The following is a 14,819-nucleotide window of genomic DNA, read 5'->3' as shown; positions in this document are numbered from 1 at the left end:
AGCATCTAAAAAGAGTTCCCATTCTTATGGAATTTTGTGAGGTCAAAGCTCCTCCTGTCAAGAGGATTATCCCTCCCACTCACTGTCAGAGAGGAAGTACTAGCTTGAAAGAGGAGATAAACAAAAAGGATTCTTGGGCTATTCAGTCCAAATAGACAATATAACGCCCGAGAAATGGGTTGTGTTCAAAGCCCAGAAGACATCAGTTACCAAAATGAGAAGGGACAGGGCTGCCTTACCTCATGTGCACAGGCCACAGTGTGGGGCAAATCAGAGGCTGGCACTTTGTTCTTTCTAGAGAGAAGGAAACCAAGAAAATAAAAAGGTAGAGCAAAGTCAGCTTACCTGGTTGCAATCTCTCTTCCCCATGGATGGTAACCAAAAACTGGAAGAAGGCAGAGTTGAAAGAAGAGGTGGGAACAAAACCAAGGAATAAAGGAGCAAGGGAAAAGAGAGTTGTGGGTAAGGAGAGAAGGAGAAGGGAAGAACAAAATGGAGGGAGGAGAGAGATTAAGCACCAACAGGACTCATAATAAAAACAACAAATTTCAGATCCGAGGAAGAAATATGGGTGCCAACAGCTGGTGAAGGCTGAACCCACTGAATTACAGTCAAGAGGAGCCCCCTTACCTAACCATAGCCCAATAAGAACAGCATTAGAGGACACAAGGGACAGACGCTATATTTCTGGTGCCGAGTATAATACACAAATTGGGGAAGGAGACATAGAATATCAATGACAGAGAAGGCAATTTTGCAACTGCCATGTCAGTATAATTTCTGCTATTAGGGCACATGCCCATAGTGTGTCTCCACAAAGAAGCTTTTTAAAAAACTGACATAAAGAGCTCTTCTCATGACTGTGTAGGAGAGCCACAGCTATTGCATGAGGGTGCGTTATAAGGGAGGAGAAAAGAAAAAGATGACTAGAAACAGAAGGGCATTTGAGCAGTGGCCACACGCTGGGGCAGCCTTAAAACTAGGGAAAGTCAGCAAATGCAAATAAGAAAATGGAGAAAGCATCAGTAAAGGGCTGGGTCCTATTCAGCAGGTCATTGCATTCTTAAATTACTATAAAGCTTTTAATTCCCTTCAGTCCCAGAAAGGAAGAGGACCCCATAGTTCTTCCACCCCTCCCAAAGTCCTACACCACAGCTAGTAAGGGCCTTACTCTTTCTGGCGTGGGTCACTAACAATATGACCTAACYTCTCGGTGCCCAGAGTGCTCACGGAGGTCTCCTGAAACACAAAGACAGGTAAAAAGTTGCAGATTCTCATGCAGTGAGCAGACATAACAGCTTGCTGCTGCCAGTTAGAAGAGAACTTCCTCCCCCATCCTTTCCTTCCCAGCCCACTCTCAGCTAAACTTATCTACCTTCTCATTTTAGAACCTCAAGTGAGCTGATTTAACTAATAGGAATGGCAGAAAAACATTCCATTTTATCTGCTGGGCTAGTTTTMTGTCATTTTAGTGACTATATTCACTTGCAAAGGGGTGCACCAAGGACTGGATCAGTATGAGGTATGCAGCATAAGGGTGCAGTTAAGAACACAGGAGAAAGCAGAGGAGTGCTTACCCACAGATTGCTGCAGCCAGCTGGGCCAGAAACACGCTGAGAACCGGGACATCGCGTTATCCTACCAACAAAAATCTTTAGCTTGTTTTCCTCACAAATTGAAGCCAGCCTCTTCAAAGAGGAAGGGGATTCATCAAGCACAGATGAATGAAACTAAGAGTAAGCATGAAGCTTGCGTTTTCGGAAAGCAGCAATGCAGGAGAGTATCTCTAGCAGCTTTAAAAGAAAAAAAGTAGTATATCCTAGGAGAAAGGACTTGCTCTGGGAGCACATCACTCTGCAAGATGCTGCCCTGTTCATGTGCTTGATGATGGTGTACACATACTCACACAACCTGAAGCACCAGCTGTTCATATCTGCATAGCAACTACCTTCAAGAAAGAAATGTACTTTGCAGTGTGTGTCTGAAGATGAGGGTAAAAGGCTTTTACAGGTAAGATTCTTCATAGCTTGTGCCAGGTTACATAGGCAAAACACATACAAAGTTTGGGGGAGGTAGTAGCAGCAGGGGTGAAAAATGGGCTGTTTGTTACAGCAGGAAAATTATTAACTTAAAGTGCCGTAATGTTTAAATTTACGGTTTATTACTGTGTAAATTACAAGCCGCACTTTTGGTAATTAGCAGCTCGCTGGCGGGGAGCTCTGAATGAAACTCATTATTTATGATTACAATTTAGAGAGGGATGGGGAAGGGGGAGCAGTGACCTCCACTGCAAATGACAAAGATCCCTTTAAGGTGATGAAGATGAATTAAACAAGTAAATATTATCCTTCTCATTTGGATCATTAGAGGTGCTGCCAAGAGGCCCAGTCACTTGCATGTGGCCTGAGGAACCATATCCAAAGTTGAAGTCTTGCCAGCTGAGGATTTATATTTTAAACACTGGTTACAACTAAGCAAGGTGAGTGGAAGGAAGAAGGGGCAAACAAGGAGCTTTCAAGTGTGACTGAACAGAAAAAGGAAAGTGCATTCCTATAGCCACCAGCCTCCTTTTACACCCACCCCTCTCTAACAAAGACTCTAAAGCCAGCCAGTTCAAAATATAAACAAACATCAAGAGCACATCAATTAAAGTAAAATCCAACACAGCCAACACCTTCCTTCTCAGAAACATCTTTCACAGAGGACAACAGCACCCTCCACTCCAACATCCAGACCTGACTAGGTGCTTCCCTCCCTATTYAGGTTGGCTTCTGCCAAATCTCCAAATAGGAACAGGGCTAAGATTTTCTTTCCTCTTTGCCCCAAATATTTCTGTCACTAAAAGTGCAGCTGCCAAAGCCACCTTCCTCTACTGACATTCATACCACACTGCTGTGTGGTAAAATTTGTATGCATCTAAAATTTGACCTTCCTTCACCTCTCAGGCCTTGCAGTCTCAGATTATAAGCATGCACAAGTCTCCTGCCATCATCACTTTCCCCCATATTCTACCTAAAGCTTCTGGGTATTTATGTTCCCTACCATTCAACCCTCACACCTCCTTCCACACTGCTTTTAGCACCGATCAACTGTCTTTGCCATTTAAAATGTTCCTTAAGGTCTGCTTTGTCACTGAATCAACTTCAGGCAGTCAAAGCAGTTAACCAAAGCAGACTGCATAAAACAAAAAATGTACAGGGTTCACTTTCTGCAGAAAACAATTCACTTGCTAGCTTWCTTAGAACAGTACTTCAGGACTGGTCAGCATCGCAAATACAAATTTATTATCTTGCAAAAGGGAATACCTTGCCAACAAGCCTCCTTCGACCTTTCCGGAGACAACGGGCAGCAGCTCCTGGTAGGCGATTGAGGCGAGYGTGAAACCCTGAAAAGAAAAACAAACAAAAAGGAAAGCAATGAATACGTAAGATTCTTACTGACAAAACATCCAAGAAAGATAGTTGGTTCAGTGGATAAAGTGCAGGATCAAGACCAAATTTTGTACACAGCCATGCCTTATTTAGTTTTTGCTCAAATCAAATCCCCTGTCTCAATCTGCAAGAAGTAGATAATTTCTTCATTCAATTTATTCATAAATCAAATAAAAATGTATTAAAAGAAAAAAAACAAGCAAAAAAGACTCAAGAACAAGGGCAGCTGATGCGAGGGATAATGAGTATTCTGGTATCCTCTCCACTAGTGCAGCTATTTTGAACCAGGACTTTGTTGCTCTACAGTCAAATGGCAAATAAAGTTTCTCAACCCTATGTACACAATGCTAGGTAAATGCCGAATATCYGCATCTTCCCACTGCAAAGGTGGGACATAATGCATGGAGAAGGATCATTAACAAAAAATAACAAAAACAAAAAAAACCCAGAGCACTAACATCAGTTTAAGTTGCAGCACCTATGAACAATATCTACCCTTGGCATCATATCACAGTTCACAGATACACTGACTTCCTTATGGAGCTCACCTCTCTGAGCTGGCCGAGAGGGCAAAAGGAATGTGGAATCTGAGAGCTTGTCCAGGCCTGAGTCAATCCGCTCCACTTCAGATCGGTGGTCAACTCCCCACTTGGGGAGAAAGTTGGGGACAGTGAATCCTGGGACACATTCTCCTTCATAAAACCAATCACTCTGCTCGTCATCTCCTAAAGAAACAGGATGGAATTATCCATAAGAAATCCAACATGCCCTGAGACTGTCCCACAAAGTGCTATAGGTGGGCATTTTTGGATGTGGAACAACAGCTGAGATCTCATTAGGAAATCCTAAAGACCCTTATATATGTATTCTGTTTCAATGATCTGCAGTAACTATGGGGCTTCACTAAATGCTCTAAACTAACCAACTCATCAGTCTACAGAATTTCCCTACAGAACAAAGCCCTCTTTATAGACCTGCCTAGGGCAGCTTTATCAGTCTGTTATGGCTGCATCTCATCAACCTTAGTTCAATGCTGTGTGATGTCTAATGTACAACTCTTTCTCTGAAGCAATTACTGTGATAGAGGTAGAGCCAGTCATTTGGCACATGCGTTATAGGCCACCACAGGAGAGACTTCACAACAGAGGAAGACCAGGCTCATGAAGTAAGCAGGAGGAACACACTCACTGATGAGAAAGATCCCTAGTCTCAGAATACAACAGCTTACAGGAAAAAGCACATGAGTAATAAAAATGGTCACTCAGAGTGTAAGTACTAACCATGCTGTGAGTCTGGCTCAGTTAAAATTCCTTAGAATCTATCAGAACTACAAACCTCCTGCAAGGCTAGTGCAGCAGCAACAGAAATCATCACCAAAGTCTCCATAAAGCAGAGCCACYGTAATTAATACAGTTGCAGCCTAATACTGAGCTGCATCAGACAGCTTTTATGGTAAAACTGCCTGGGCAGAAATCTCCCAAGGGCAGTATCAAGCAAGCAGATCCTGAAACATTTAGCTCTCCAGTATCTGAGCTGAAAAACAGTCCCATGTACTTGTAAACTATTTCACCTTGCCTTAAAAACTACTGTCCCACCTGACTTCTGGAAAACTCATTTGCCTACCATCAAATTTCAGCTCAAGCATCCCCCACTTACTCTCCTTTCTCTCCTTCCCCAACTTACAATATCCCTGTATGAACTCCATTATACCTGCAGACCAAAATACCTCATTCCAGTAAGGGCAATGCAATTTTATACRTAACAGAAAAAGCAGCTCAGCCATAACAGCCATAAACAATTCCAACCAGCAACAGGTTGGACAGCCAGAATGCTTCATTCCAAAGCTTTGATGCTGCCTTTTATTTCTGTGATATGTCAGCTGATCTTACTGCCTGTGATAAATACATTTTAAAATACAAAGAATCCTACCCACCTTACGTTAAATTAAAACTAAGTCATGTTGGACGGTTCTTCTAAGCGTTTATAACTTGTGCTAAAATATCCCTATGATTTTGGATCTAAGAACATGGTGCAGTCACACACATCCAAACACTACTTTCGTGAGACAAACATCAAGAATCAGGATCATGTACTGATACCACAGTTCCTTTCACCTTGAGAGGCCCCAATTCATTTTACAAAAAACTTACATTCAAATTATAAACTAGGATCATTCTCCCCTCGCTGAAACACACTGGTAGCTGGAATCGCAAAGACAACCCATTTAATTCGCATCACAAATATTACATGATATACCCTCAAAAGAAGAAGGAAAAACTATCTTCAACTTAAGTATATTGATAACTTAGATTTCTCATTATTCAGTTTGGGATTGTATTGTGATCTTGGATGAAAAATTTGTTTTGTGTTCTCCCCATCTCACCAAAGTGAAGAGCTGTTGTTTGCTATGTTCTTTTTCATGGTTGGAAATTGTCTAAAAAAAGGAAAGGGAGATGTTCCTATTTTAACCTGAAAATGCAACAACATTTGATTTTCAAAGTTCTCATCAACTCTTTTTAACACAAATGTAAGCTAAAACATCTTGGCCAGCAAGCTATTGTAGTGTAAACTGTTCGAACAGACACAGGCCTATTGACTGTGATGTCAAACCTCTTCTTCCCTTCCCTAGACAGGGGAGGTCATAACTGGATTATCGTTTTAGTCAATATATTCTACATTCTCTTATGTACTCAATTAACTTTTGGCTGCCACCAGAAGTAGGATAAGTCAAAAAAAAAAAAAAAAAAGTGTAAAACCAGGGCAAATATATAGTGATACTAGTCAGGCCTGCAGCAATCTCGTCTCAGGTGATGAAGTAAAAATTCAATACTTCAATCACCACCCTGCTTCATCATCTGATATGTAAGTGCCCACTACTTCTAGCTCCCCCTGAACAGTCATCAGCAAAAAGAGGGGACAAAGGATTTTAATTTTTTGATGCTTTTGAAAGGTGAGATACTGGAAATAGTTTAAGTTATTTGCCAGCAAACAAAGGACAAAGCTGATCTTTGAAATTCCTGCTCTTGGGGAAAGCGTCACAGTCACCTAACAATCACAACAGATCAGCCCTACAGCCTAACACATCATCTGAAAAAGTGTAAGCATATTTGTTAGCATTATATTCTCTCACATGTACTTGGGTCAGTAACAAACTAGGGGAAGCAGCATTTCCTACTGAATTACTGCTACGACTTCCTTTAGCACTTCCTTTAGCACATATTCCCAGGAGAGATCTCATCCAAATCTTAGCTTGTGAAATGTGACAGAATCAGAGTGCACACTGGCACAAGCTGCATGGAATTAAAGGTCTCTAGGGTCACCTTCTACCTGCTCCATATATAATAGTACTGAGTGCCTATGTGTCTACTGCAACTGCTTTTGCACCTACTTCTGCCCTATCCCCCATACACTGCACTCTGTACTGTCACTGATAAATAAAACTAGCATATACTTCACACTCAAAAACCCTAAGAAACAATTACTACAATATACATTGAAGATACTGGAGTCAACTAACACACACAACAGCAAGGTATTTAAAGAAATAGAACCTATCACATATTATTGCTGTCTTCTTAGCAGTTTCTTAAGTTACTTGTCAAATTAACGGTGCTTTCTTTGGAGTTGTCTCTTCCTGCCCAAGGTAAAAAGAACTAACAGATCGCAGGTATTAATGGTATGTAAGCAACAGTTAAAAAACCTCCAGCAATGGATCATAAAATCTGTGCTTTCATTGTGCAGAGCTCTAAAACTCCTATTGTATTCTTGTGCCTTGCCATAATAGTTTCTTGTATTAAATGTTATAGATCTGATAAAGCATTTCAGCAGGAAAAGTGTACTTCTATCAAAATCATACCTTTGTAATCCTCAGCTCATTTTCTTAACTTACAGCAGTTAAGCGGCTCAGTCCCCAGCCTTTCTCTCATGCTTCTCTCTCTGACCCCCTTCAAACTTAGATCCTTCTTTGCATGTATAGAGAGCAAGAGAAATTCCCCAGCAACAATCAGAAAAAAAAACWCAGGACAGTCGTTACCTTGGCGGCCCTCATCATTGGTAAAAAGGCCAGTATCACTGCTGCTGCATACACTGCTGGTTTCACTGGAACAAAAACAAACAAACAAACCCCCACATTGTTATAATTCCAATAGATACACAACAAAAACACTTTCTTACATTTTACTAGCCTCTCTCAGCCCAAAATGCTTCATGTTATCTCACAGAAATTGTGTACATTGCATTTCAGATACATGGCTGGCTTTAGGATGGAACATAGTATCTTTCTGTTAAATCCCAGCAATGCTGCATCTTTTGAAAGAGGGTAGAATACTGTATCTAGTCTGGTTCTAAGTTTTCAAAAAGTAGTACCTGCGGCAAATGCTGTCGTGGTAATTAGAGTAATCAAACTACAACACTGTCTGGAATACTCACTAGGCAATTGAAGTGCAGTTAAAAAGTCCATCCGTGGGTCACTTAACATGAAGCTAAGTTTAAGAGAAAACCCTCTGAAGTTTTCTACTTCAGATCCCTTTTTCTCAAAAATGTTATGCAGGTACATAAACCCTCCTTCAGTTCTCAGCATCTTTTCTTKTCTTTGGAGGGAAGAGGGACTGGCACCTTCATAGCTTTTCAGCTAAATACCTTGGCACAGCATGACTTGCTGCTGCTGAATGCAACCACCAGTTATAGTACACTTTAAATTTGCTGCAGCTGCTGCAGGAGACTTAGTTCTTGAACCAAGAAATTAAACTAGAAGTTAATGTGTAAAAAGCTGTTAATTGACTGTAAAACTAGACAAATATATGCAGCAGAGTACATGCTCAGGTCAGTCCCAAGCATCTGATGGCTTTAATGCTGATATTAAATCAATCCTTGGACAATTCAGACAATAATTCCTCTGATTTAGCTGAGAGATATCAGAACAAATGGAAACTACTTACTGCCCACCCCCTTAGCACTGGGGCCTTATAGGAGATGTGAACATCAGATATAACTCAGCGCTAGAATTACTGTCTGATCAGTGCACACTGTTAGAGAGCATCTCTGGGTCCCTCTCCCCCACGGGAAGTGGGCCATACCAGACACCACTATCAACAGCAAGCGCCTTGATGCACAGGGGAGGGGAATGGGGGAATTGCAAGAAGTGTCACCCCGAAGAACTGCAGACACATAATAAATCCACATTTTGTGAGCATGTTATTGTCTTTAGAAAATACACCAATACTTAAAGGATGAAAAGTCTGTACACCATTCCCACATTTCAGTCTGTAAGTTAACAACAAATTCCAAATCAATTCATTACAAAGTTTGGTCATCCATTCACCCTCCCACATACACAGCACAGCAATTAAGGCCAAGGACTGAGAACCATGAGTCATTCATTTCATTCCTAGCTCTCCTACCAACTCACTGTATGACCCTGGGCAAATCTCTTAGCGTGTCTGTTTTCCCTTTTGAAAGCCTGGATTAATAGTCCTCACAAGCAGCAGATGCGAGGATTGAGTGACTGCTTCATAAGGGTTTTGGCATCCTCAGAGGAAAGGTGCCTGAGAAAGGAAAAAGCAGTAGGTCAAGATTCCACATCACATGAACAGTATTTTAAGCATCCTGTTGTACTGAAAGCTCTTCAGTTCCTTATAGATACATATTGCCAGTGCCCTACCGGAACGAACTTTCATGGATCTCATCCTTTTCACCACCCCCTYTACATTTCAGGGCTGAACACAAACTAGACTCCTATACAGGCCTTTCTGCAGGTCCAGTAAGCACTGATTAATGACCTCCACTTGCAAAGGAGGCTACTTACCTTAACCGTGAAATAATGAATGCTATTGATCCGACAAGCTACTGCTATAGAGTGTTATTGATCACCCAATCTTTGGTTAAAATGGTCCTCATTTAGCAATTTCACTGTCGCAAACACCTGGAGCAAAGCACGCTTATAATTAAATAGTTTGGGGGAGTTAAAGTGAGAGGTGATGGACAGAGATCTCAGGTTTCCCCCATTTATTCCTTCTCCTGAGCTATTGTTCGTGTCAGGAGGGGTATTGATTTTCTATAAAAATAAGAAAACAAGAGGCACCGAGGGGCTGCAGAAGGTCAGGCTGGGCTGGAGAAGGAGGGGAAGCTGAACACTCTGTCTTTGTCACTTGCCTTCCAGCAGAGGGGAATTTTTTCTTTCCTGAGAGACCGGCCTCCAAYACATCAGTTTAGCCAGGCTCTTGACTGCCACTACAGGCTGTCATCAAAACAGCTCCCTTCCAAAGGGTAAAGGATCTGTACCACATACTCAGGATGAGCACAGGTTACACTGCCAGGCCAGATTACATCAACATCAAGCCAAGGAAGACACSACAGCATTGGTGGGTCAGTACGATGCCCACTTTGAAACAGTCAAGTTAAGAATTATGTAACCTAACAAAGGTTAGACAAACTGCACATCTACCACTAGTAAACACATCATCCAACGTGATTTTTCAGAAAACTCTTGGACTATGTTTTTTTCTGCTCTCAAGCTAAACCCAGACCATTCTGAGAGCACCCAACTTAAGTCAGCAAGATAGAGAACTTCAGGGCTCAATTTATAATGTCTTCAAATTGTCCCTTGTCAGGGACGCAAGGGCATGTTATTTCTAACAGTCTTATCAATTAATTGTCACCCTTGTACAAATATTCAGATGGTTGCTTAAATTAAGACCACTTGCTTCCTCTGTTGTTTCCACAATTATTTATATATATATCAGGCTTTGAGTCAGGTCATTACCCCATTTAGATCCATCACTGTTCCCTCATCACATTCTTGCACATCCTTCCTTCTCTCACTTTGTGTTCATTCTTGCCATGTTTGGCAAACTATTCCAAATGCTCCATTTCACACACACTTTGAATCACAATACTGCAGCACATCTTTCTCCAGGAAAGGACTAGGCATGGTCCCACAAGCAATCTGTCAGAACTACCCCCTCTTTAAGGGTCACTAGCCTAAGCTTTTTCAGTGAATAGGAGTTTATCCACTGAATACAGTAGGCTTTTGATGAGACGTAGGATAAGGAGGCTTCTAGAAAGCAGAGAAAATGCTGAATATTTTAGCATTTACAGAGATTCTTGCCTACATAACAAGGACAAAAAAATGTCAGGGAAGGGGAGGAAAAAGAATGTGAAAATATCAATTCTGAATGATACACAACTTAGTTTGCCTAAAAACACATTAGTTCTTTGATGCTCCCCATCACCAGAGGCATGAACGGCAGTGAAACCAATTCAGTATCAAAGTACTTCGTAAATCACTAGATCAACCACAGACTGCTTCCAAGTCCCACAAGCTTTATTAGTCACCTTCCTTCCCATCAGCTTGTGATGACACCCCTGCCATTCTCTCTGCTAAGCATCCAATTTTCTTCTCCCTTCCTCAGGATATGCCACTGTTGTACATCTGTGCAAAGCATTTCTCTCATTTTACCAGAAAAAACAGCTACAGCAGAGTGAAAGCGAGGTAAGTGTAGCCAGTCCCATTCTGCTGCTAGCAGCAAAGTGCTCTGAGGGATAGTCTACAATGAGGAATGTTGTATGTATTTCTCCCTCCAACTTCGATCCTTCCTAGTGAGTCATACCGCAGATCTCACATGTGGTGCTGGAGAGGTCAAATATTCTGATCTCTGGATTTCCAAAGAGAATCCCAAGGATCTGGCAGCAGATGGTAAATGACATTTGATGCAGACACTTGCACAATAATTAGTTTGAGAGCAAGGGACAACTAAGACAGAACAAAGCAATCTCCCAATATGGTCCTCAAGCAACAGTCCAGACAAAGCTATGTGTTTATTCTTTCAAAGGTTGACACAAATAAAGGCTGCATCAAAGCCTGCTGGTTTAAGTTCGTTTGACATGATGGAACAGAGTCTGACTGGTAGAAAAAAAAAAAAACCTCAAGGAAGAGTGTCCATCACTGCCACATCGAGTAAGGTTATCTCTCAGTCCATCACCATGATGTGCAACCTTCAGGAGCTACAAAACATTTTCTTTCCTGGACTACCAGCAAACAATATTGAAAAGATAAAAGTGTTTTTACCAACCCATGGCAAAAAAAGGCATCCCCTACTCTCTTGAAAATGCCCACCTCAAGCTATGTTTTAGCTAATTCCACACTAAGTTTTATATGAGTCATGCTGACTAGGTAAAAATGCAATAGKGGTGCCCTGGATCAGGGCAGAAAGGACGTATTACACCTGTACTTTTCACAGTCTCTCAGAAAATAGCTTTGATAAGTTCACACTTCAAGCTATTATCCACAAAGCCCTCAATAACCAAGTACCACTTGTCCACTCTGACAAACTGCAGTAGCTAGACAGCCAGAACACTTAAATGAACCCTAACATATGAACAACTATACTGGATCAAACAATTGTACTTGTCAAATTCACTGTCCTTTCTCTTATAGTGGCTATTTTAGTGGATGCTTGAGGAAAAGAATACAAGAACAAGACAAATATAGATTGACAATTTCCTCAATATATTCCTCCAGCTTCTAGCAGTCAGCAGTTTAAGGACTTCCTGAGCCAGGTCTTCTATTTGGTCTGTAATGCTTAACAGTCTCTGTTAAATCTATCCATTGCATCCCTCTTTTGGACACTTTTACATTTTTGTCCTCCAAAACATCCCATGGCAGAGTTCCAAAATTTGTGTTTTATGAAAAAAAAAAAAAAAGAAGAAAGAAAAAAAACCTTCTTGTTTTAAATCTTTCCTGAATATCTCCTATTTCTCACATGATAACTATTCACAGTAACTGTTCACAGAACATCCCTATTCACTTTCTGTATGCCACTCATTAAGAAACCTCTTCCATTTGCCCCTCAGCAGTTGTTTCTTTTCTAACCTGAAAAATCTCCTCTTACAGAAGTGGTTTTATAGCCCCAAACCTACTACAGAAAGGATAAAGATCACACTCAAGGGAGAAACTTCCCAAGAGTGACATGCAAATGAGTTCAGACCATGACATCTGCCTTTCCAGTTTTCATCTCTTGTATGAGATTCTGCCACAAATTCATCAAAGCTGGATACAAAGACTTGCAAGATGCCACTGTGTGTGCAGACTTACAAGTATTAATTCGGTTTCTCCCAACTTCTTTATCCTCTCACTACACCCTCCCTATAGCTAGCTCTGCAGGACCTTATTCCAGATTCAGAGATTCAGAACTGCAAACAAAATGTTTTGATTGAGGTTCATATAGTACCTGCACAGAGGGCTAGTGGTCATGATGGGGGATCTGACCTGTTCTCTATTACTATTTAATGGTAAACTCTGAAAACAAGAAACTGAGATCAGTTCACATTGATCACACAACACAACTGCCAGCAACGGATTTACTTGCCAAAGCTCAGGCCACAAGCATGTCACTTTGTAGCAGCAGGGCCACAGACTTTTCAGAGGGCTGCTTGTGTAACAAGAGCCAGAGACAGATCAGCTTGCCAATTCTTGAAAGAACGCATGTTTTGGGTCATCAGTACTGCACTGAAAGGAAAGACTGCTGGAAAAAAATCTACAGTTTAGAAGGAGCTGAGGGATTTCCCCTCTTCAAAAAGAAAAGAGCACTGAATAATTTTGATAACAACTTCTAGAAGTAAGGCATAGGATTGCAAGCAGCTACAAGCAAAGCAGCCATCTTACTTGAGTACAGGGAAGAAAGTGAGATCTCACCATTCAGACATGTTTTCATCTGAGCCCTGTTTCTGTTCCTCAACTTCACACTCCATCCGCTCTTTCCTTCCCCCTTTGCTGAGAAAGGGCCTGTTTTCTCCTGATTCACAAAGGCCATGACTGGATGTTGTCCAAGGGGCATTCTCCTTCCAGCGTGAAAGACGCTGTTTCTTGGCTGACTTGAACCTGCAGCTCCTCTCATAGTTCCACTCTGACACCCTAAGCTTTTGCTGGAGACTGGCAGCCACTTCTGAGGTCACGCGTTTCACCTTCCGGCGGCGCCGAAGTGGTCGACATGGTGCATTCTCTGTGAAGGAGTCTGACTCGTGCCATGAGTGCTGCTTGCTCCTCAGGGTGGCACTGAGAGCTGGGTGTCGTTTGACCACTGCCATGTCATCAGAGTCACTGAAATTGGCTGTCAGCACCTCGCGGCAATCCTTCACTGCTTCATCCAAGCTTGACTCTGAAGCCTCACTGTAGCAGCAGGCATGTTCTGCCTGATGTGTGAAGTCTGAGCGTCGCTTACGACCCCGTCTCTTGCGAAGCTGACGCCGCTGCTGCCGCGGGCTTAGGGCCATCTCTTCCCATAGCTCATCCAGCTTGTTTTGTTCTGAAGTCTGCTCTAAAGCYGAGGCCAAGTCATGCACCAACTCATCCATTAGCAATGTCTACTAAAAATGACAACAAACAATTAGCACCAGACGTAAATGCCACTATCAACACATCACTAGACTACAGTACGCTATAGTCTTTGTAACATTAACCAAAGTACACACTCACTTTGGAGTTGCCTGGGAGAAGTAAGGCAGGACAACTGCTGTTTCTTGGGCTATTGCTCACTCCTTCCTTTCACCAGAGTTAAGTCACCCTTCTAACCACAGCAGCAGAGGCATTGCCACTGCAGCACTTGGCCCAAGTGCTCTGTGCCTGAAAAAGCCTTACGCTTGCATCTTTTGCTTCAAAACAACGCGTTCTATTACACATCTTAAGAGTATGAGAGCCTACAACCAGTTTGCTATCTGATCTGATTATGTCAGTTATTATATGCCACAGAGAAGGGATAGCCTGCTCAGCAAACAGACTGAAGACTTTCAAAGGCAGTAAAACTGAGAGGAAAATGGATTGTAAAGCAGGTAGTCTGTGAGTCAGTGTCAATTCAACAGCAAAACAGGATACTCGAGACCTATGATCCTTAGGACAGTGTTTCAAAAGATGCAAGACCAACCCCCAAATCCTACCAGCCAAACATCCAACCCCCTCCACCTCAGAACTCTTAATGAGCCAAACAAAGTTCTGGTCAAATTCCCCATCTCACAGTAACTTTCAACTCCCCATTTATGCGTCATGCATGTGGGATTTCTTTTGCAATTTAAGGCTTCTGCGCTTAACTTCGGGACTCCCTGCCCAGTAACACCAGCCCGCTGCTCCACAGCAGCCCTTGATGTCTCAGGCCGCCTCTGTTAGTCCGAGGAAGGTCAGCGACCCAGACGCCGCTCGTATCGCGCCGCCGCTCTCCTCCCGCCCCCCCCCCTCTCGGGAGGAGCCGCTGCTTCCCAGCACAGCAGCTGACACCCCCCAGCCCTCACACACGGCTGGAGCCCGGCAAGGGCCGGCCCGCAACGCGCGGGCGCGCACCGCGGCCCAGCCGGGAGCCCCGCCGCCGCCGCCTCACCGGCTAAAATGACGCCGCAAGCGAG

The 14,819-nt window shown here is 42.6% G+C and overlaps 1 protein-coding gene across 12 annotated transcripts in view; it reads right to left on the bottom strand.

Annotated features, from left to right (window-relative positions):
• Nucleotides 1-13,963, bottom strand: part of GPATCH2L (G-patch domain containing 2 like) — a 67,226-nt gene extending 53,263 nt beyond the window's left edge. For 4 of the 12 annotated variants that reach the window (XR_003252089.1, XM_026057128.1, XM_026057129.1 and 1 more), the window contains exons 1-7: nucleotides 13,903-13,963; nucleotides 13,123-13,793; nucleotides 7,465-7,529; nucleotides 3,980-4,156; nucleotides 3,306-3,385; nucleotides 1,172-1,239; nucleotides 240-294 (exon numbers count right to left, since the gene is read on the bottom strand). Coding sequence is in view for 8 of the 12 variants with exons in the window: in XM_026057128.1 (XP_025912913.1) it covers nucleotides 240-294; nucleotides 1,172-1,239; nucleotides 3,306-3,385; nucleotides 3,980-4,156; nucleotides 7,465-7,529; nucleotides 13,123-13,781 (1,104 nt within the window). In the remaining 4 variants the exon portion in view is untranslated. Of the gene's footprint in view, nucleotides 1-239; nucleotides 295-1,171; nucleotides 1,240-1,577; nucleotides 1,639-3,305; nucleotides 3,386-3,979; nucleotides 4,157-7,464; nucleotides 7,530-13,122; nucleotides 13,794-13,902 lie in introns of those variants that run through there. The other 8 variants (XR_003252087.1, XR_003252088.1, XM_026057127.1 and 5 more) reach the window with 4 other exon arrangements.
• Nucleotides 13,964-14,819: the final 856 nt, after the last annotated feature.

This window comes from Apteryx rowi, unplaced genomic scaffold (genome assembly GCF_003343035.1).
Source record: "Apteryx rowi isolate R43461 unplaced genomic scaffold, aptRow1 scaffold_137, whole genome shotgun sequence".
Classification (NCBI taxonomy): Eukaryota; Metazoa; Chordata; class Aves; order Apterygiformes; family Apterygidae; genus Apteryx; species Apteryx rowi.
This window is presented reverse-complemented; position numbering and strand designations above follow the sequence as displayed.